Raw genomic sequence first — 23,873 nt, 5'->3', positions numbered from 1 at the left:
GGATGTCAAAGCTGGGAGGGGTCTTAGAACAGGGGATGTCAGAGTTGGAGGGGACTTAGAACAGGAGATGTCAGGGGTGGGAGGGGCCTTAGAACAGATGTCAGAACTGGAGGGGCCTTGGAACAGGAGTGATAAAATCTAGGCAGAAGGGATGGTGCTTCTGATCTGCCCATTCCTAGTTAGGGGGTGGAATGGAAAAGAGATTTCAAGCCTTGTTCTCTGCCCTTGCTGCCCTCCACCCCCAAAGTGAGGCTGTGTGGGATCCTAGCACTAAGAGAAAGGACCATTGTATCTTAGCAACCAGACTCAGCTCCTAGGAAACCAAGGAGGGGGCCAATGGATTAGATATAGGGATGGGAGAGGAGGGGCTGGGCTGCTAGTGGTGATGGCTTGGAGTGGGAAGAAGCTACCGCAGGGTCTCCAAGTGACTGCAACCTCCCCACACCCATTGCTCTTTAAATAGGGGAGGAGGTGACAAGAGTTATTCTTAAGAGAGATGAAATAAAGTCTGGATTGGAATCCTCCTCAGACACCTACCCCCTGTGTGACTTGGGCCCAATTATTTTTTTCTCTGCGTTTCTTCTCTATTTCCATATTTTTATGATGAGGGATTTCAATTAGATGGTTTTAAATTTCCCTTCTAACTTCCAAACCTTATGAGCCTTTCTTTTAGGGAATAGCTCCTCAGACTCCAGTATCTTATTTCCCTCTTCTTTCTTTCCCTCTTTGCTTTTTGTTTTGCTCTCCTCTGGGGGGAAAGAGAAATGACGTGTCCCTAAATAACAAAAATGCACCCTTTAAGCCATTCAAGAAGAGAAGGGGGAGGGAACTTGTAGGATCCTAAGGGACTGAACTGGAGGATCTGTCTGGGATCCAGTTGTTTGAGTGTTGTCATGGTAACAGGGAGCTTCGAATCCAGCAGAGAGGGAGGATGGGGGGTAGAAGTGCACAGGGCTTCTCGAGGAGCATTGCCAAGGAAGGGGCCCTGATTGCTTGACACTGCATTGGGTACAGTATATTCTTGGTCTACTTTATGAGTTAATCAATGGGACCTGCTGCCTACAGTTGTGTTCTTCCTGCAAAGACTAGCTTTTCTGCTGGGTCTGATAAGGTAGGATTGTTTGCTTAGAGTAATGCACCCCTCCAACTCTTTGCCATTCTTGTTGTACCCTTTGACCTTTGCTTCTTTGCCTTAGCAACCCGTCTTCTACCCCTCGAAGTTTCCAGGGCTAAAACTTTCTTGAGGATCACTTGCTTTGACTATAAGAAAAAGGAGTTAGATAATAAATTTCTATAGTCTCTATAGGCTTATTATAGATTTAAAGCTGGAACAAACTTTAGGGATCATCTAAATTCCCACATTTTATAGGTAAGCAGTATAAAGTGACTTACCCAAGACTACACAGGTAAGGAGCAGAGAAAGGAAGTGAGGTTTGAAACAGGGTCTTCTGACTATATATAATCCTCTTAATACCGTATTCTCGACGCTAACCGTCACCTCTTAGAATCCTAGAATTAAGAGCATGTGTGGTATTGTAGAAAGAACACTACATTTGAATTTATGGGAACTGTGTATGAATTCCAGCACAGCCATTTACCAAATGTATGACTATGGACTTTGCTTTTGTGCCTCAGTTTACTCATAAGAAAATAGGGATAATAATCCTTAAACCATTTATCTTGTATGTTGGGCATGACAAATGTGCAAACCTTTAAACATTATAGACATATGATGTTATCCCCTTCCTTTTTGATCTTCAGAGACTTGGCTCCCCGAGACCTCTCCGGCACTTCGGACCCCTTTGCCCGCATATTCTGGGGCAGCCAGAGCCTCGAAACGGTGGTAAGATGGGTCCCAGTGGAACCTTGGGAGAGTGGCAGGGAGTACCTTGGTTTTGCGAATGAGCTGGAGAGAAATGATACCGAAACTATGAGTCTGGGGCTATTGAGGATGGGGGATCTGGATTGGGAACAGTAAAGTTGGAGAATTTCATGGGTCTGGTGCTCTGGGCCCATCCTGGGGGGTGGATCTGAGTTCAAGGATCGAGGAAGTACCTTTGCAGAAAAAAAATACCTATCTGGGATAGAAGCTGAGATGCTACTTCTCTTTATCACTTGCTCACTCCCTTCTTCTCTTCCCTTTTGTTAGCCTCAGTTTCTCTCTAATGGGAGTGATAACAAAATTGTCTTATGATAATGATTCCTAGGTGATCCAACCCTGTTGGTAAACAGAAGCACCTATGTGCTTCCTATGGGCTGCCTCTGTGTGGGGAGGAGTGCCTGGAACTATCTTGGGGTCAGAATAGGGCGAATGTTATGATCTGGGCCGTGTATTACTGGAGGGAATGGAAGGAAATCCAGGGAAGCAGCTCTCGGGTAGGTAGGACAGCTCCCCTTTCTAACAGCCGGCCTTGATGCCCTTCTCACAGACCATCAAGAAGACACGATTTCCCCATTGGGATGAGGTGCTAGAGCTTCATGGCGAGGAGGGCCCGCTCCGAGTGGAGGTGTGGGACTGGGACATGGTGGGCAAGAATGACTTCCTGGGAATGGTGAGTCAACCACCAGAATTAAGAACTCAGTTGTACATGCACCCCAACCTCCAACCCCAAGCAATGGAACCATGGGACAGGAGCAGTTATAAGCAGAGGTTGGGGAGAGTGGGACTGGGAAGCCTGGAGGGAGAGTGTAACTGCATTGCGGATAAGAGGTAGACAGAGGTGGGAATGGGGAGGAGAGCAGAAAGGATTTGAATGGCAAGTCTTATAGACCTTGATTCGGAGATTCTAAAAGAAGACGGCACAGGAGAGTAGATTGAATGCTGAATTTCATGCTGCCATTATTTAATAGAGGATGTTGGTTCATAGGGAAGTCACTTATCTCTTTCAATCTTAGCCATTCCTTTAAAACTATAGGCAAATGAGTTGAAGTCATGGGTCATAGAACCACCAATTTGGAGCAGCCATCAAGTCCCCTTATTTCTTATAGCACAATGGGAGATCTTAGTTACAGTGCTTTGCAAATCTTGAAGTGCTATGTATTATCAGAATATTATATATCATCAAATATATTTAATAATTAATATTAATTATATATCATAAATTATTGTTATTTTTATTATTATAATTAGTCCAGTCATTCCCCAACTAATGGGGCACCTCTTTTATTTCTAGGTCATTGCCACTATATAAAAAAGAACAGCTACAAATATTTTGTTTATATGCAAATTACATTCTGCTCTCCTCCTCCCCCATTTTATAGAAGAAGAAACAGAACCAGACAGACAGATACAGGGTAATTTGCCCAGGGTAATGTAGGCAATAAAGATTAGAGGTAGGATTTGAACCCAGATCCTCTAACTGCAGATCCTATGCTTTTTTATTGCAACATCACATCTTGTGTTCTAAACACTCCCCCTGACTCTCACCCTACTTTAAATGGTAAATAGAAGACTTGGTATTTCATCACAGGTGGAGTTTTCTCCTGATGTTCTGCTCCAGTGTCCCCCCAGTGGCTGGTTCCGTCTGCTACCCTTTGCCAGTGCTGAAGAGGATGCTGGGTAAATGAAGGCTTGAGAAAGAAGGGCCCTTGTCCTGGATGGGATGGGATGGCTAAAGATACAATGTTTTGGAACCTTTATGGAAGAGGGACTTGGAATTCCTGACACCCCCTCCCCCAAGTGTGTTAAGAACTATCCACGCCTCCTGTAGAGCCTTGGTTGAGGTCTTTAGACTCCTTTTCTACCCTTCCCTTTCATCCCAAGAAGCAGGCAAGGAATTTAGGTCTCTTCATTGGCATGGAACTGAAACCTATATCTTGGGTCTTGCCAAAAAAGTTCAATGGCTGATGCCTTATCCATTGGGCAAGAGTAGTAGTGGTGGCACCTGAATTCTAGATGGGCAGAAGACTTGGGTTTGAGCTTGTGGAGATTGTGCCAGCCAGGAGAATGGGCACAGGCATATCTGTTGTATCTTTGTGTATCTGTGTATGTGAGAAGTAGAAAAAACCCAACTGGTGTGTGACCCTGGGCAAGTCCCTTCCCTTGTATGTGACTCAGTTTTTTCCTCTGTAAAATGAGAAGATTGCATGGGGTGGTCTCTGAGGACTCATCCAACCTTAACTCTATGATTTTAAAATTCTATGGTACTTGAAGGAGAGATTTTAGTTGGTGGGTAATGTGGATGGCTTTTTCATTGGCTAGCTTCCCATCCTTTTACCAGAAAAGCCATGACTGAGATATATCTATGCACTCCTCTCCCACTTCAGACATTATCCCAGCGTGGAGACATCCTCTTGCTGTGTACCCTACCAGCTTACATGTACTGGTCCTTCTTTGCAGGGGTAAACTGGGGGCCCTGCGGCTCAAGGTGCGCCTGGCTGAGGAGCGCATCTTGCCTTCTGTGTACTACCAACCCCTTATTGAGTTGTTGGTGGAGTCTGTTCTGTCCCCGGCCCAGGTAGGTTCCTGTCTCAGAGTCAGGGATTGGTTTCCCTCCAGTCAGCTGGAGGACTGCCTGGGCTGCATAGGATAATGGATAGAGATCTGCTCTTGGAGTATGGAGTTTGAATCTCTATTATCTGGAAGAGGCTCTTAGAGGCTCAATTTCTCTTTTAGAGAAATGGAAACTATAAGACCTGTAGTGACTGTCTTAACAGATAGAGTGGACAGAGAGCTAGTCTACAAATGATACATATTCAATGTGACTCTGGACAAGTCATCTGACTTGTCACTGCCCTATGAAACTCTTAGACCAGCAATGGTAGAGGGAATTTCCTCACTGGGAGTTCCCTAAACCAGGGAAATCACAGTACTTTTCGTCTTTGTTTGTTTGAGATAGCAAGCAGATGTTGCATTTAAACCACACTGTATAAATGCCAATGAGGATTGTGAGGATCTATAACTATTTCCTTTTCCATCTCATCCCTCTTCCCACCTTCAGTTCTTACCCACTTTGACTCTTTGGAGAGACCACATTCCCATTCCACAGAGGATGTGTGATTGGGCTTTTGGAGGCTGGGAATTCAAGGAGAACTTCTGGGATTACCCTTTCCTTCCCGTGTTATGTGTCCTAGGATGACACCGTGACCCCTTTGGCCATGCTGGATGAAGTGAGCTCTGGGGAGAGTCGGCAGGATATCGCAACCCAACTGGTGAAAATATTCCTGGGTCGAGGTCTGGCCGTGCCCCTCCTGGACTACCTCAATCTTCAGGAAGTATCCCGGACCAGTGAGTGATCCCTCCAGCCTATTTCCCACACATGGGACTTCTCTTTGCTTCCCAGAAAGAGCTGATCTGCATCAAAAAGCTAACTCTTAGGTGACAGCCCCTCCTTCCTAAAAGCCTCCAAGGGAGTGATTATCTGCCTACTCAACATTGGCAGGGATGCCCCTTAGAGGTAACCCTGGTATAATGGGAGAGGCAATGGGCTTAGAGTCAGAGGACCTGAGTTTGCTGTTCAAAGTACAAAGCGTACTTTGCTGGGTACTTGACTGTGTGGGCCTTCAGTAAGTACATTTCCTGGGCCACAACAATCTCATGGGTGAGATGAAAAGGTTGGACTGGATGAGCCAAAAGGATCCATTCTAACTTAGTCCTTCTGGGATTTTGTTAGGAATCTAAGAAACAATAATATCTTTATTTCTATCTTTATCCATCCATTAATTCATCCATCCGTCTGTCTATCCATTTATCTATCTATCCATCCATTCATTCACTCACTTATTCATCCATTGATCCATTTATATATCTACTTTCTATCTTTCTCTATCTGTTCACCCATCCATCTACCAATTCATCTGTACCATCACTAGGAAATGAGGGAGGGTATTTCAGGCATGAAGAATAGCCAGTATAAAGGCATGGAATCAAGAGATGGAATATAGAGACCAAAGAATCACTGATGGGCTGCTGTGGCTGGGACAAAAGAGTATGTGAAAAAGGAGTAAGATTAAATAGGGTTGGAGATGTACAGGGGAATCACATTAAGTTCCAAGTTGAAGCATTTATATTTTATCTTAAAGGTAATAGGAAGCCACTGAAGTCTCTTGAGCAAGGAAGGGACATGGTCTTATTTGTGTTTTTTCTTTCTTTCTTTCTTTCTTTCTTTCTTTCTTTCTTTATTTCTTTCTTTCTTTCTTTCTTTCTTCCTTCTTTCCTTCCTTCCTTCCTTCCTTCCTTCCTTCCTTCCTTCCTTCCTTCCTTCCTTCCTTCCTTCCTTCCTTTCTTTCTTTCTCTGAAGCAATTGGGGTTAAGTGACTTACCCAAGGTTACACAGCTAGGAAGTGTTAAATGTCTGAGACCAGATTTGAACTCAGATCCTCCTGACTTCAGGACTAGTGCTCTATCCACTGCGTCACCTAGCTGCCCTTGTCTTGTTTTAGAGATATTAATTTAGGAGTTGTGAGGACGATGGATTGGAAAGGCAAAATACCCAAAAAAGAGAAATATATTAGGAGCTTTTACAATATCCCAGGAAAGAAATGACAAAGATCTCAACTAGGCAGTGCCCTCATGAGGATCGAGAAGGAGGCAGATTTAAGAAATGTGGAAATAGAATCAAGCCTTGACAAATGCTTACATATAAGGGGTCAAAAAATGAAGAGAAGGATCATGGGTGACTCTAAGGTTGCAAACCATCTCTAGAAAAGATGGATTTTTCTTAACAAAAATATAAAAGTTTGAAAAATGGCTTGGGGGAGAGGATTGGTGAGATGATAAATTCTGTTTGGTGCATGTGGAATTTGAAATGCAAGTGGGACAGCTACGTGGAGCTGTCCAGCAAACAGCTGGAGCTGTGTTCAACAGAGAGATTCTGACTGCATATACAGAGTATCCCAAAGTCTCAGTGCAGTTTTAAACCTTAATAGTCAATAAATAAGAAAAAAAGTATTTATTAAGCTCCTACTATGTGACAAGCCACATGCTAAATTTAATAGATTAAAAATACACTAAGGTTTTTGGGACACTGTATATATATTTGGGACTTGTCTGTATAAAGATGCTAATTGAATCTGAGGGAGCTAATGAGAATATCAAGAGAGGAAGTATATAGAGATGAGAAGAAATAAGACAGAGCATTGAGGAATACTCATAAGAAAGAAAGGAAAAAAACATTTATTCTGTTTTAAATATTTTTATTGATATCTTTTGTTTCTCACATCTACATAATTATCCTAATATCTATTCCCATCTACCTCGTGGAGAGCCAATCCCATATATTGAATAGTATTTTTATAGAAAAAAAATCAACGCAATTGATTGATACATTGAAAAAGTCCAAAAATATTTGTAGTAGGTAATACCTGTGGACGTTCTACCTTCATTAATGGATAGGTTGGGGCTGTCTTTTCATGTTTGTTCATTCTAGCTCCACTTGATCTTTATACTTTTGCTACATTTACTTTTGATTTGTGGTGTGTCATTGTTCTTCCCATGTATATTGTTATAGTCACAGTATATATCATATTCTGCTGATTTATTTACTGTATCAGTTCATATAAATCTTTCTGTGTTTCTCTGTATTCACCACAAACATCATTTCTTTCAGTACAATCATATTCCATTACATTCATGTATTTACAATTTGTTTCGCCATTTCTTAATTAATGAACATCTATTTTGTTTCGAGTCCTTTTTTTCCCCCCACAAAAAGTACTAATGTAAATATTTTGGAGTATATACTGACTTTCCTCTTATTAACGGCTTCCTTGGGGTACAAACCCAATAATGGAGTCTCTGATTCAAAGGGTATGGACATTTAGTCACTTTATTTGCTTAACTCCAAATTGCTTTCCAAGATGATTGTACCTTTCATGGCTTCACAACAATGTATTACTGTGTCTGTCCTTCTATTACTCCTCCAATATTGACCACTGCCATTTTGGCCAGTTTGCAGAGTGTAAGGTACACATTTGCACACGTATTTACATATATAAATACATATACATACATGTATGTATATATATTATACACACATGTATCTTGGATAACAAATCCTTATTAGAGAACACATTTTCCCCCCTATTCAGCCATCTAAACCAGCCATAAACCAGCCATTTATTAAACACTCACTTTGGGCCAGGTACTGGGCTACGTATTTTATAAATATTATCTCATTGGATTCTTATGACAATGCTAGAAAGTAGGTGCTATTATTATTGCCATTTTACCGTTAGAGAAATTAAGGCAGACGGACGTGAAATGACTTGCCCATGGTCCCCCTTTCTGAGAGTGAATTTGGATCTAGGTCTTCCTGATTCCTAGTTGCCTTTAGTTGGATAATGATCTGGCAAAAGAAACTGAGGAAGAGCAATAAGACAAGTAGGAAGGAAAGCAGAAGAAAGCGATGTCATGAAATCCAGGAAAGGGAAAGAGCTATAGGAAGAAAGGTGACTAATAGTGTCAAAAGAAAATTTATACATCGAGTGACAAGAGAGCCAAGAAAAGGCCATTGACTTGAATGTTGAAGATAAGAAGCTCAGGATTTGGGGAATCAGGACAGCTTGAATTCAAATGTGACCTTAGACACTCACTAGCTGAGTTATCCTAGACAAGTCACTTCATCTCTGTCTGCCTCAGTTTCCTTATATAGGGATAAAAGGGATAATATCATTTACCTTTCAGGGTTGTTGTGAGGCTCAAATGAGATTATACATACCTTGAAGCACTGCAAAGGTGAACCATTATCAACATCTTCAGGGCACTGTTGCTGCCACTGGATCTGTCTGTGGGAGGATCCACTGGGCTCAAGCAAACTTTTCATTGTGTCCAACTTACTCAACATCCACCCACCATTCCACTTATCATAGAATTTACAACTGGAAGGGAGGGGGTGGAGTAAAGAGGGTTTGGATCTTCGATTTCATAGGAATCCCTTGTGTATCTCAATAATTTATAGTATGGAGAATTAACTAAAGGCATTAAGAAAGGGAGGCACATAGCCAGGATGCATCAGAGCCAGGACTTGAAGCCATATCTTCCTGACTGCAAGGCTTATCCTTTGTACAATTCAACTCAATCACTTATCAGATATTACTGAGTGTCTAATTATATTCTAAGCACTGGGGCAGGGAGTAGGGGGCCATACAAAGGGAGAAGTAAAACAGGTCCTTCCCTAACAGAGCTTATAGTTCATTTGGGGATATGTACAGGAGAAGTGAAACAGATCCTGCCCTCAAAGAGCTTCTAGTTCATTGAAAGAGATAGCATGTTCATTGGGAGATAGCTATAAAATAAATACAGTGTGCCAAGATAATAGAAATGGAAGATGGAATATGATAGATGAAGGATAGAAAAAGGTTACACAGAATAAATAATGTGTAATAAAGTTGGAAAGGAAGGTTGGGAAAGATAGACGTGTTCGGATTTGAATCTAGAAATAGTACGTATATGTTGCTATTTGTTGACAGCATGGTGGGACCTGTGCTTTAGGAATATCACATTAGAGCGAAAAAGGGAAAGGCTTGAGGCAGGAAGATATCTCTTAAAACTGAAGGGACCTTTAATGTCAGCTTGTGCATCCCTTTCATTTTACAGTTAAGGCAAGTGAGGTACAGAAAAGGGAAAGGTCTTAGCCATAGTCACCAGGTTTAAGGTGGTAAAGCTGGGCATTGAGGACTTGTCCTCTGACTCCAAACCCAGTGCTTTTCCCATTCTGTTAGACTGCCTCTCTCCCTGTCGGTCTATCCCCAAAAGGCCTAATGGAGGAGAAAAGTTACCTGGCCCTATATAGCTTCTCCTCTTCAGAAACCATCCCGTTGACTGCCTAGGGCACCACACTGGGGATGCTCCAGACACTATCCTGAGGCACGGGAAGGTGCCCCGAGCACAAAGCTCTCCCCGGCTCCAGGGGCCATGTCCCTTCTCTTCCAGCGGATCCCAATACCCTGTTTCGCTCCAACTCTCTGGCCTCCAAGTCCATGGAGCAGTTCATGAAGGTGAGTGCTATCCCAGGGTTTGGGGGTAGGGACTGTCCCTGCTCGAGATTCTAGCTCTAAGATGTCAGACTTAGACCTCACCTGAATTTGGATAGAATTTCGCTGAGTTGAATGGGGGAGGGGAGATAGAAGTCTAGTTTCAGTCAGTAGGGCAGCATGGTGTCCTATCTCTCATATCGGTTCCCTGAGGCTGGTCTATCATAAAGTCAGAGAACTTGGGTTCAGATCCCATATCTAATGCTTCCCACTTGTGTGTTCTTGGATAATTTGCTTGTGCCTCAGTTTCCTCAATTATAAAGTAAAAAAGTGGAATAACAAGGAACTCTCAGTTCCTTCCCGGCTCTCAAACTCTTTTCCTGGGTCCCATTCCAAGGTCTGGTTCACTTTTCTCCCTGAGTTGTATCCTCTTTTTTCCCCCATCTCCTTCCTGCCTTTTCTTTTCTGCAGTTGGTGGGCACACCTTATCTCCATGAGGTCCTCAAGCCTTGTGTCAATCGCATCTTTGAAGAGAAGAAGTACATTGAGCTGGACCCATGTAAGATAGAGCTGACCCGGACCAGGTGAGTAGGGGTTAGTAGGGGCTTAGACCTTTTGGGGTCTGCCTTTTGGAGGCAGAGAGACTTATGGTAACAGGATAAGGAGGTGGGGAAGGGGGAGGAAGAGAAAGAGGAAGAGGAGAAGGAGGAAGAGGAGGAGGAGGAAGAGAAGGAGGAGGAGAAGAAGAAAAGGAGCAGAAAGAATAAGAGATAGATGATTAAGTAGGTATGTCCCCCTTCCATCCCAGAACTCATAGGGTTATGTTTAGACTTCTCGGCCTAGTTCCTCCACTTTAACCTAGCTTGGATCCTGGATGTTATCTCGGCCCCTCCAATTCTGGGAACAGGTTTTTGTAGGGTAGCCCATTCCAGACCCTGAATTTCCATTGCCTGTGGTTCAAGTGGTCCTGGCCCTGGTTTGTTTATCATTTATCTGACTTTGGTCCAATTCAGAGCTAGAAGGACTCTATTTAAAGGCCATAAAGTTTTCCCCTCCCCACTCATTTTTACAGGTTTCAGAAATGTTAAATGACTTGCTTAGAGTCACACAGCTTGTATAAAGACCTGACTGCTCAGGGAGGGCTGGATTAAAATTCCTCTTAAACACTTAGTAACTCACTTCACTTTTGTTTGCTTCAGTTGCTTTATCTGTAAAATGAAAAGGTCGGGCTCACTCTGGTTCTGAAATCAATAGTCCTTGTGTAATCTATGATCCTCCATACCTGAGGAATCCATTCTTTCTAGCCGCCAAAGCCCAGAACCCTAACCATTATGCTTCATGCATTTTAAAAGACCTTCCTGATGAGGGAAAGCAGACCAAGAAGGGAAACGGAAAGAGCCAGAGCACAGATTCCTGGGATATTCCTGGGCTACCAGAAGAGCAGGTGAAAGGGCACCAGGAAGTTTGAGACAACAGGAGAGGGGGCTCTCAGGGAGAACTACTTGGGAGAGCTCAGAGCAGAGTGATGGGAGTGGAGAAATTGGGAGATTCTCTCCTAAAGTAGAGAGTTGCTTTTGAGGAGCTGGAGTAAATGGAGCAAAAACTAGAAGAAAGGGGGATCATGGGAAGTCAAATCAGTCATCTACAAATATTATTAAGCCTATGCCAGGCACTGTGTTAAGGACTTGAGGAGAGAAAGAAAGGCAAAACCAGGGTCCCAGCTCTCCCAGAGCTCTCATTTTAGTGGGGGAAACAACATGTAACCACATATACGTACAAAAAGAAGGTAGTCTCAGAGGGAGTGAACCAGCCCTGGAGATGCGCTAGGGAACAGGAAGGGACTCTCACTGGAGGTAGAATGAGCTGGGTCTTGAAGGAAGCCAAAGGGACTAAAAGGCAGAGGAGAGGAGAGTTCTGGGCATTGGGGACAGATAGTGCAAGAGCATGGGAATGGTAAATGGAATATTGCGCTGGAAGAACAATGCTGTCATCGGATTAAAGACTAGGGGGTAGAGAGGATTAAATGAGAGTGAAAAGTAGGAAGAAGCTAGGTTCTGGAGAGTTTGAAATTTGATGTTTAAGCCTGGAGATAATTAGAAACCACTGGGGATGATATGGTTAGACCTGGACTTTAGGAGTAGTCACTTGATAAATGAGTAGAGGATGGACTAGGGCTGGGGGAGGCGAGATGGGGGTACCAATGGGGGGGTTGTTGTAGTCGTCTAGAGAAGGTGAGGAAGGACTGAGCTGGAAGGAGGCGGTGGGAAGGGAGACAAGGGGACCTGGACCGGAGGTGGAGTAAAGGTAGGAAGGAGTGGACTTGGCAAAGGGATCCTCAGTCTGGAGCTGGAAAGGACCACAGCGGCCACTGAGGCAGATTGAATGAGTTCCCTGCAGGTAAATGTCAGACATAACATTTACACAAGTAAATTACACAGGTCATCACACAGGTAAATGTCAGCTGTGGGATTTGAATTGAGATGTTCTGAGTGCTCCTTTCCTTAAGCTATGCCACCAGCTCAGGTGTGTGTGTGTGTGTGTGTGTGTGTGTGTGAGAGAGAGAGAGAGAGAGAGAGAGAGAGAGAGAGAGAGACAGAGAGAAGAGAAACAGAGACAGAGACAGATAGAGAAGAGAGAGAAAGAAGAGAGAGAAAAGAGACAGAGAGAAGAGAGAAAAAAAGAGACAGAGAGAAGAGAGAGAGAGAGAAAAGAGAGAGACAAGAGACACAGAGACAGAGATAGAGAGAGAAGAGAGAGAGAAAAGAGAGAGGGGGGAGGGAGAGAGAAAATTTTCATTTTTGGGGGTGCTAATGAAAGTTGTGAAAATAGAGTCTGGCAAGCTGTGGCAGGACCTATAAATAGGTACCCTGGGCCAGAATACAAGAGTGGGCAGCTGATATATGAGGCAAGGGTTCACAGAGAGGGTGCAGTTAAGGATTAGCCAGTAAGTCTGAGAATTCCCAGACAGAGGGCATTCTCCACCCTTACAGGTCTCCCCAGAATCCACATTTCAAGCTTCTAAAAAGGCCCTATTTCCTCCCACCTCACCAAGGCCAAGACCCCCATTTCATCCATTCTCTTTTGAATTTCCCCAGAGGCATCGGAGCTGGTTGCTAAGCAACTGATCTCAGGGGATGCTGAGGAGGATGGGGTCTTTCCTCCCATTGGCTCTGAGGCACCCAGGGGCCAGGGCATCTCCTTCCAGGGTCTGGGAAACTCATGCAGAAATTTGTTAAACTAAGCCCCAATTATGGGCTAACGAGAGAGGTAACATTTGTCCATTTTTACAAGTACCTCATAGAAAAGCTGCCTCTGGTATTTGATCTATCCCATTGTGACTAATGGGTAATCTGTTCTGTGGTAGTTACAGTGGAGAGGAGACATAGAGAAAGGACCTTAGGCCAGATATGTCCCCCTGAATTTATATATATATATATATATATATATATATTTTTTTTTTTTTTTTTTTTCCTTGTTGAGGCAATTGGGATTAAGTGACTTGCCCAGAGTCACACAGCTAGATGTGAAGTGTCTGAGGCTAGATTTGAACTCAGGTCTTCCTGACTTCAGGGCTGGTGCTCTAGCCACTGCACCACCTAGCTGCCCCACCTAGCTGCCCCTACCTGAATTTATATTAAGGAATGTGTTTCTGCCAGATTCCTTAGTTAAGCCATTCAAACACAAGTGTGATTGACCCTTAATGTGGCCTTGCTTTTTTAGATTCTGAGGTTAGAACCAGTGGGGGCAGAGGGGTCCCCAGGAGGTGCTCAAACCTAGAGTGTGCCCTCTGTCTCATATGTGGGCAGTGTGGCCACTCCCTCTGCAGGACATGATTTCTTATTCATTTAAAGCATCAGAATTGGGCTGCTCTACTCTAAGTTATCCATGAATCCAGCCAGTGTCTGATGGAAGAGACTAGATTCGGAAAGATTATCTGCCATGAGGGAGGGATCATCTCTAACTGGAGAAGGAGGTCTGCCCATCAAGCCATCTGGCCCATCCAAGATCCTACCACATTGGTCCTTTCTCTGGCTCCAGCCAAACTCTGCCCCAGACTCCGTCCAGGCCACAGCGGAGGGGAGCCAAGTCCACTAAACCAGTGGGGAAAGAGGATAAGGGGACTGAGACCGTTCTAGGAACTGGGAGTTCTTCATCTAAGCTCCATGTTATTCCACACAATCCCAGCCTGCCAGTTCTGGAAGGAAGGACCCTTAGATTAGAGGCTGAAATGCTGGAGCTGGAGGAAACCTGGGAGCAGAGGAGGTGAGAGCCAGGAGAGAGAGAGTCTAGCCCAGTTGGCTCAGCTGATGACTGGAGAAGTTCAGAGAAGGGGAACGTGATTTGTCTAAGATCGTACCAATAAGTTAATGGTAGTCTCCCGTTCTAGACTATAAGCTCCTTGAGGGCAGGACTATATTACCATAGTCTCACAGAACATAGAGCTGGAAAAGCATTTAGAAATCTAAAATGTCAGGGTTGGAAAGGATCCTAGAACGTGGATTGTCAGAGCTGGAAGGGACCTTGGAATACACCTGGAAAAGCTTTAGAATGGGGAATTCCATAGCTGGGAGGGAGTTTGGAATACGATGTCAGAACTAGAGGCTCAGTCCTCTCATGGGGACTGATGGGGACACTGAGGCCCAGAGAGTGGGAAGTTATTTGCCTGGATCACACAGGCATAAAGGAGGTGATACCTGAATCCAGCTCTTCTAAACCCCATGCTCTTTATGTGACACTCCCTCTCCTAATCAGCCTTCTATTTCCCTGGATGCCTACTGTGAGACCTTGTGAAATGGGTTGAATTCAGTTAAGCTTCATTGCCCAGAGCAGAAGACCCTCAGAAAGCCCAGGGTGGGGCTGAGGGAGGCTGCGGGGGCAGCTCACTCCCTCGGCCTGGCTCCGATTCTGTCCCTCTAGGAGAATCTCCTTCAAGGGCACCCTGTCCGAGGAGCACGTGCGGGAAAACAGCCTGGGGTTGCTGACGGGATACCTGGGAGAGATCCTGGAGGCCATCACAGCCTCTGTGGACAAGTGTCCTCCGGCCATGAGGGTGGCTTTCAGACAGCTGCACCAGAGAGTGGAGGAGCGCTTCCCGGAGACCGAGCACGAGGTGGGAAGAGGCGGGGGTGGGAAAGAGAGGGGGAGAGGGAATGGGCTTGGGAGCCCCCAATGGGGGGCAAAGGGAGGCAGACAGATTCAGGCCGCTTCACGTAATTCAATGCCTTTTGAAATTCTTTTCACAACTGATTCATACCCAAGCAAGAGAGGTACCTTGGTCGGGTGCTGATATCTGTGCTCTGTAATTGGGGAAATAGAGGCTCAGAAAACATAGAATATCAGAGCTGAGAGGAACCTTAGAACAGACAATGTCAGAGCTGGGAGGGCCTTAGAACAGATAATGTTAGAGCTAGAAAGGGCCTTAGAATAAGGGATGTCAGGGCTGGGAGGGCCTTAGAATAGGGGATATCAGGGTTGAGAGAGATCTTAGAACATGGGATGTCAGAACTGGGAGGGGGCTCAGAGACTCCATCTAAGCCCCTTGTTTTTATTAAAGAGGAGAAAACTGGGGGTCTGAGGAGTTGTGCCAGAGCCAGGCCCAGAACCTGGCTGCCTTGTCTCTCAGCCTCTGCTCTTTCCCCCACACCACATGCTGTCTCTTGGTAGGTAAAGATAGAGAAGATGAGCCATGAAGAAATCCTCCCCACTCCCTCCAGTAGGGGACCCTGGACTCTCTTCCCTCCGTAGTTGGGACTCCTAGGAGCTAACAGGGCTACATTATTTACATCCCTTGGTGTCTTACAGTACCAACCTAATGGATCTATATACAAGAGATACTGAAGAACCGCTTACTGATTGATTTTCTTATATTCCCCAGTGGAGCTGCCTGAGCCTGTGGTCCCCTGCATGGAGACTGATGTTCTTTGCTCTCCACAGGCAGAACCTTAGAACATAGAACAGTATTTCCTCAAATCCCAGCTCACTAACTGGGGTCCCTTGCTCCAGAAGGAACAAAATATGTGACTACCTGGACTCATAAAGCCAAGTTAGACAGCTGGATGGTTAGATAGACAGAGCAATGGACTGAGTCTGAAGATCTGAGTTCAAATGCTGCCTCAGACACTCGCTAGCCGTGTGGCGCTACCCAAGTTACTTAACTGCTCCCTGCCTCAGTTTCCTCATCTGTAAAATGGGGATAATGAGGCTCAAATGAAATAGGTAAGGAGCTTTGTAAGCCTTAAAATACCAATAATATCAACAGCCAGCATTTCTAGGGTACAAAGGGCTTTTACGTTAGTTATTTCATTTGATCCTCATGACTGTGAGGTAGAAGCCGTGATTTTCCCTTTTTACAGATAAGGCAGTTGAGACTCTAGGGAGGTTAATTAACTGTTTCCCCTAATGTCGCCCTGATTGTTTCAGAAGTGCTATTTGAACCCAGTGGAACAGGGTAGTATGAACCTCTTCTCTAGCACTCTGATTCTGACATGGCCCTCCCTTCCCCCATCCCTCCCCAGGGGATCGAGTCAATGAGACACTGGGAGAGGCTAAAATTAGCCTGGAACAATGGAGGTGAGTGGGAGGCATTGAGGAAGCTGTGGGGAGCAGGGATCTCACTAAGAGCAGCCCAAAGATGCCTGGGCGAAGCAGGCTGGGAGGGTCTCTCTCTCCTGGCATCCCCCCCGCCAGTGTCTCCCTGAGGGAGGCTCCCAGGGAGCTAGGACACCAAGCTGAAACATAAACACCCTTAAATCATTCTGGAAGGACCAATTTCCAGATGTGACTGTGGAAGAACAAGATGTCTCCCGGGGTGCTGGCTCAAGCAGGAAGACAGGGATGTAATTCTTGCCCAACATAGGACTCCAGAACATCAAAACTTCAGGACCCCAGAGCCCAGTGAGGCTACCCCACCTCGAACAGAGATTGCCCCCATGGCATCCTCAGCAAGGCGTCGTCCAGCCTCTGCTTGTAGCCTCTTTGGGACGGCTCCAATTGTTAGGAAGTTACTCCTGAACCTTTCTTGGTGGCTTTTACCTTTACTCTCCCCCCACTCCCCATCCCAGGTTCTGTTCCAGTCTCCTATTTAAATACTATCCCTAAAAAAAAAAACCCAACACCACCTCCTATGCACCACCGGTGCATACAGACACACAAACAAATAAAGCCTGAGTACTCTTCTCAAAGGCTAAATATAACCAGGATTAGGGGTGTGGCAGGGTGGGCAGGGAAGTGGAAAGCTGGCATTTCGGGCTGCGGATAAATCTGACTGGAGATGCCAGCTGCATCCCGGATGGGATGTTCGTTGGGGGGTGGGGGTGGGGAGGCTCCATTGGGACTTCTCCCCAGAGCCGTCTGTTTGACAACACTATGGGCTGGGGACAGACTGCTCTAGAGAGCTCTGGATCTTTGGCGAGCACCTTGGAAGTCATGCCATCTTCAGGGGGATCGATCATGAAATTGTAGGATCACAGGATGGAGGACTTTAGAAAGATCTTGTCCGACTCCCTCATTTTTACAAATGAGGAAACTGAGAACCAGAGAAGGTAGCTCACTTTTAGGGGAAATATTTTATTGATCAATCAAGCAAGCAGACATTTATTAAGTACCCACCAGGCTTTGTGCTAGGCAGGGGCCAGATAATGATGAAAATGAACAGTCTGTCCTTAAGCACATTGCATTCTATCCATGCTCTTTTTTTCCTTTCCACCAAATCCTTGGGACTTCCTAGTGACCTACCCACCCTGAGGAACCCTTCCTTATTAATAAAGAGAAGTTCAATTGAAACAATTTATTAGCCTTGTCTGAAAAGGTATGTCTTATTTCATACCTGCCGTCTCCGCTTTTCTGATGCTGTGTCACTGTCAGTCCTTTGGAAATTACAATTCATTGTCCCTCCATGGATTAAAGTTCTGAAACCTTTCAGTAATTTTGGAGGGATATTTTTTGTTTTTTTTTTTAATTTATTTTTTATTTTTTTATTTTTTTAATTTTTTAAAATTTTTTTATTATTTTTTATTTAATAGCCCTTTATTTACAGGATATATGCATGGGTAACTTTACAGCATTAACAATTGCCAAACCTCTTGTTCCAATTTTTCACCTCTTACCCCCACCCCCTCCCCTAGATGGCAGGATGACCAGTAGATGTTAAATATATTAAAATATAACTTAGATACACAATAAGTATACATGACCAAAACCTTATTTTGCCGTACAAAAAGAATCAGACTCTGAAATATTGTACAATTAGCTTGTGAAGGAAATCAAAAATGCAGGTGTGCATAAATATAGGGATTGGGAATTCAATGTAATGGTTTTTAGTCATCTCCCAGAGTTCTTTTTCTGGGCATAGCTGGTTCAGTTCATTACTGCTCCATTGGAAATGATTTGGTTGATCTCGTTGCTGAGGATGGCCTGGTCCATCAGAACTGGTCATCATATAGTATTGTTGTTGAAGTATATAATGATCTCCTGGTCCTGCTCATTTCACTCAGCATCAGTTCGTGTAAGTCTCTCCAGGTCTTTCTGGAATCATCCTGTTGGTCATTTCTTACAGAACAGTAATATTCCATAATATTCATATACCACAATTTATTCAGCCATTCTCCAACTGATGGACATCCATTCAGTTTCCAGTTTTGCCACTACAAAAGGGCTGCCACAAACATTCGTGCACATACAGGTCCCTTTCCCTTCTTTATAATCTCTTTGGGATATAAGCCCAATAGTAACACTACTGGATCAAAGGGTATGCACAATTTGATAACTTTTTGAGCATAGTTCCAAACTACTCTCCAAAATGGTTGGATTCGTTCACAACTCCACCAACAATGCATCAATGTCCCAGTTTTCCCGCATCTGGGGGGGTATTTTTTGGCCCCATTGTGGCCACTGTATAAATTGTTCTCTGGTTTTACTTATTTTGCCATGTATCACATTGTACAACTCTCCCCCAGTTTCTCTGAAATCCGAGACCATTCCCTGGGACTTATCTACCAAGTCACTGGGTAAGATCTACAATGGCAGAGGGAGTTCCTAGATTGGAGTTCTCCTAAAGTGACTTTTTCCAAAGTCATTCAAGTGATAGGAAGTTTCAAGAGGAAGCCAGGTCTTCCCTCTGCAAATCTACTATTCTTTCCCATTGTACTGTGCTGCCTCAGTTTCCCCATCTTGCAAAAGAAGGAGGGGGGTTGAGGAGAACAATAGGGAAAAAGCTCCGAGCTCCCTAGCTGTGACTGCAGACACCAACCCTTGTCCTTCTAATGGGGCTGTTGTCTTTGTGTCTAGGATGTGAAGTACGTGGCCATCAGCGGCTTCCTCTTCCTTCGATTTTTTGCTCCCGCCATCCTCACCCCCAAGCTCTTTGATCTCCGGGACCATCACGCCGATCCCCAGACCAGCCGTTCCCTGCTGCTACTTGCCAAGGTGTCTGTGGGGCTGGTGATGTTGGGGCTCGCTGTGTAAGGGATGGATGATGAGAGAAGCTGGGGAGATCTCCCCCCAAAAGTACCAGCTGCCTCTGGGAGACAGCATGGATCTTGTGCCCATTAGTCAGTCACTCAGTCTCAGTATGACTCAGTTGATTAGACCATTCTTAACATCGGAAGCTCAGTGAAGTTTTGGAAGGAGGTGGGATGGATACATCTGGAGCAGGGTTCTCAGGGCTGAGGGAACCAGAGAAAGGAGAAGGGATGAAAGATGGAATTGTCTGAGTCTGGGACTGGCCTGCTTCAGGCTGGATCTTATCTAGAGGGACGGCAGAGCCTCCTTGGCTCCTTTTCTACTTAATTACATTAAAATTGGACTGGAAGTTGGGACACTGGACTTTCTTTTGGGTCACCAGAGATGAGAAGTATGGCCTCCCCAATCTTATCCTGGTCCCTATCATCTTGTCCCCACCTTCCTTGCCAGAATTTTGGCCCTGAGCCGGTCCCTCTTCTGGGGACAGCAATGGGGAATGGGCCAAGGAGAAACTGCCTTCTTGATGACTGGAGTCCTGCCCCATTGTTCCCCTCCTGTCAGGCTGTACAGAGCATTGGCAATCTGGGCCAGCAGCTGGGCCGGGGAAAGGAGCAATGGATGGTCCCCCTACATCCCTTCCTTCTCCAGAGCATCGCCCGGGTAAAAGAATTCTTGGACAAGCTGGTGGACATCGATGCTGAGGGTGGTGAGTTCTGCTGACCAGACTGTGGCCGTCCCCTCTCTCACATCTTCAAGGCAGCTTCTCATTCTGTCCTGGGATACAACTTGAATCTTAGCTTTCTCCTCCCCCTCCCCCCTTCCCATCTTTCTCCCTCTTTCTTCCTCTCCCCTTTTTATTCCCCTTTCTTTTGCTCCCCTCTTTCTTTCTCTTTTTCTTTCTTCTTTCTTATCTCTCTCCCTCCCCCTCTTCCTCCCTCTCTTCTCTACTCTTTTTATCCTCCCTCTTCTTCTTCTTCTTTTTTTGGAGGCTTATGGATGAAGAGTGAGTTGATAGGGGGCTGACCTTGGAGTTGAAATTCTCTACATCTACCACATCACTGGTTAAGATTTGCAGTGGTGGAGAAAGTTCCTAGACTGGGAGTTCTCATATACTGGCAAAATTACCACGTTTAAGTGATTTTGTCTATATGTGGATTTTTTTTGGTTTCCTTTAAGATATCTCATTTTGGGTTATATTAAATGGAATCACAGATAATGAGAATGTGAGAGCTGGGAGGGGCCTTAGAACAAGGGATGTCAGGGCGGGGAGGGGTCTTATTCAACAGGAGATGTCAGAGCTGGAGGGATCTTAGAACTGGGAATGTCAAAGCTGAAGGGGCCTGAGAACAGGGGATGTCAGGGCTGGGAGGGGGCTTAGAACAGGGGATGTCAGGGCTGGGAGGGGGCTTAGAACAGGGGATGTCAGAGCTGAAGGGGCCTTAGAACAGGGGATTACAGAGCTGGGAGTGGCCTTGGAGATCATCTAGTCTATCACTTTATTTTACCGTTGGGAAGGCCTAGGGCCCAGGATAGTGAAGAGTCCCGTCCCATAATATAGAGGCCTCATATGGCAAATTGGAGAGTAGAACCAAGCCCTCACCCTCCAGTGTACAATCCTTTTCCCTTTGCTGTTCTGCTCTCCTTGAGGTCATTAATATTCTGAGCAATATAGTGAGAAGCCTTAGTCAGTGTCAAATGACTGAGGTGGATGGAGACCTCTGGGTCTTTTTCAGTCTTTTGGGATTTGGTGGGGCATCTGGGGGGGAGGGAGCGGCGGTTCCACCCCGATTACTGGGGTACTTGTTGGGCCTCCTTGATCTAGGAGCCCAGTCTAGGAGTTTGCAGCTCAGATCTCTGGGAGAGTTGAGAAAGCAGATTTCCTGGGGTCTGGAGGGTTGGGGACAGGCTACGATCTCACGCCACCCTCCCATGTTCTTCCCTACCCCTCACCCCCCAGCCCTCGAGGCCCAACCACGGCTCCTGTTCCCCCCATCGGCAGTCATCAAAGAAGGCTACCTGCATCTTCGGAAGGCAGAGACCGGGGCCCTTGTTCCCCGCTTTGCCTTCAAGAAGAGGTACTTTTGCCTTAGCAGTGAGACCTTCTCCTATTCCAAGGCTCCTGAGTGGCAGGTAAGGCAGCTCTGGGAGGCTTGCCTTGAGGGAGGGAAGGGGAGGGGGAGAATATGTAAAAGGAAGAAGGGGGGAGGAGAGGTGAAAAAGGAGGAGGGGGAGAAGGCAGAGGAAGAGGAGGGGAAGAAAGTAGTAGACTGGAGAGGGAGAGGGGAAGGAGAAGGAGAGAGAAGGGGAAAGGAAGGGAGAAGGGGAGGAGAAGGGGACCTTCAGTGCTCTCTTTCCCCTTCTCCTTTCCTTCCCCTTTTCTCTTGTTTCTACTCCCTCTGTCCTCAGCCCTGGCTGCTGGGCACTATAGCTTGCTCACTTACTTACATGGGCACAGTGGGATCCTGGCTCCGCCCCCTGCTCCATTCTCTGTTTAAATGAAGTTGGATTAAATGATTATGAAGATCCCCTCCATAACTAAGTCTCTGATCTTGAGTGATCAGCCTAGGACATGTGGTGGATGTTACACACAAGTAGACCCCCACACGCCAGCCCATTCCCACGAGAAAAGTGCTCACCAACTTTCTGTCATTCTGCCAATGGGTTGTCATCATCCTCATCAATCAGGCAATTATTAATTGCTTCCGTGTGCCAGATGCTTCTACTGGGTGTTAGGGACATGAATGGGTCCGGTCTTTCCCTTTAAAGAGTCTATATTTTATCTGGGGATACATATTTCCCTTTAAATATATATATTTCACTTATTATATATTAAATATATATAAATAAATTAAATTATATAAATTAAATAAATATAAAATGTATACAATATAATATATTATATATAATATATATATTTCCCTTTTATCTGGGGATATATACATACATATATACAAAAGAATTTTTATTATATTCAGCTTTAAATTTCTCATCTATAAAGTGGGGACAGTGATGACATCTGCCTCTCAGGTAGGGATCAAATATTTGTAAAGTGTTTTGTGAACCTTAAAGTGTAATATAAGGGCTAGATATTTTTATTAGTAGTAGTAATAAAATCAATAGTAGTACTAATAATATTAATATTATTATTATATAATATTATATAAAAATAATAATATTAATAGTGATAGTGATATTAATAATAGTAATAGTAATGATGTAATATTAATAGTAGTAGTAGTAATAGTGATATTAAAAGTGATAATAGTAATAGTAACAGCAATATTAATAGTAGTAATACTATTAATATTAGTAATAGTGGTAGTAATGGTGATAGTAATAGTAGTAGTAATATTGACAGTAGTGATGATAGTAATAATGTGATAATATTGATAGTAATAGTGGTAATAGCAATATTAATAGTAGTAGTAGTAGTAGTAACAGCAGTAGAAGCAGCAACAGTAGGAGTTGTAGCATTTTATTGAGAAGGAGGCACTGGCAGCTAAGGAAATAAGGGCTTCGTGTAGAGGGTGCTATTAAAACCTTCATAAGATGAGGGATAGCACTAGCCAGGATCTAGGATCTCTTCCAGTTATGAATTCTATGATCCTAATAATAACATCATCGGATCATAGGTTGAGAGAGGGGCAGACTTGAGAGGTCCACTGAGGGGAAGTGATTTGCTCACATTATACAGGTTGTAAATGTCCCAGGTAGGATTTGAACACCATAAGTCTATGAAACAACCCGGCAGGGAAACAAAACTTGACTCTATCTTGCAGTATCCCTGATAATTAGAGCTGAGGGACAAACTAATTCATATGAAATTACAAAGATGCTTCATGAGACAAAATATTCTTGAAAATCAAAGCGGGATAGAGCTGAATTAGAATAGGAAACATAGATACCATAGAATGTTATAGCACTCTTAATGAGTTTACATTATTGCTTAATTGATTCCGCCTTTAAACCTATAGAAATGTAAAGTGGTAGGTACCATGTAGAATTGGGGCAGCTAGGGGGCACCACAGTGCACAGAATGCTGGGACTGCAGTCAGGGACACATTCAAATTCAACTTCAGACATCTCCTAGCACTCTGAACAATTCACTTTACTTTCTGCCTGTCTCAAGTTCTCATCTGTAAAATGAGGATGACAGCACTTACTTCCCAGGGTTGTGAGGCTCAAATGATATATTTATTAAGGCACAGTATCTGGCACATGATAGATGCTTAATAAGTCCTCCCTTCCCTCTCTCCCTCCTTCCCTCCCTCCCTCTTTCCCTCCCTCTTTTCCTTCCTTCCTCCCTTCCTTCTCTTCTTCCCATCCCTCCCTTCCTTCAACCCTCCTTCCCTCCCTTTCCTTCCTTCCTTCCTTCCTTCCTTCCTTCCTTCCTTCCTTCCTTCTTCTGCAAGTCATTTAGCTTCTCAACATTGATTTTCTCATCTGTAAAATGTGCTTAATACCCAGGATTGTTGTGAAGATCAGAAGCATAAAATTTATAA

The 23,873-nt window shown here is 44.5% G+C and overlaps 1 protein-coding gene across 1 annotated transcript in view; it reads left to right on the top strand.

The window, feature by feature from the left end:
• The window catches only part of RASAL1 (RAS protein activator like 1), a 43,774-nt gene that overhangs the window by 11,688 nt on the left and 8,213 nt on the right, over positions 1-23,873 (top strand). Inside the window, exons 6-16 of the mRNA XM_031948584.1 lie at positions 1,762-1,843; positions 2,430-2,552; positions 3,471-3,559; positions 4,340-4,457; positions 5,074-5,227; positions 9,872-9,936; positions 10,384-10,496; positions 14,830-15,022; positions 19,198-19,335; positions 19,933-20,077; positions 21,329-21,501. Coding sequence (XP_031804444.1) covers positions 1,762-1,843; positions 2,430-2,552; positions 3,471-3,559; positions 4,340-4,457; positions 5,074-5,227; positions 9,872-9,936; positions 10,384-10,496; positions 14,830-15,022; positions 19,198-19,335; positions 19,933-20,077; positions 21,329-21,501 — 1,393 coding nt within the window. The remainder of the gene's footprint in view (positions 1-1,761; positions 1,844-2,429; positions 2,553-3,470; positions 3,560-4,339; positions 4,458-5,073; positions 5,228-9,871; positions 9,937-10,383; positions 10,497-14,829; positions 15,023-19,197; positions 19,336-19,932; positions 20,078-21,328; positions 21,502-23,873) is intronic.

Source organism: Sarcophilus harrisii, chromosome 1 (genome assembly GCF_902635505.1).
Source record: "Sarcophilus harrisii chromosome 1, mSarHar1.11, whole genome shotgun sequence".
In the NCBI taxonomy this organism is placed as follows: Eukaryota; Metazoa; Chordata; class Mammalia; order Dasyuromorphia; family Dasyuridae; genus Sarcophilus; species Sarcophilus harrisii.
This window is presented reverse-complemented; position numbering and strand designations above follow the sequence as displayed.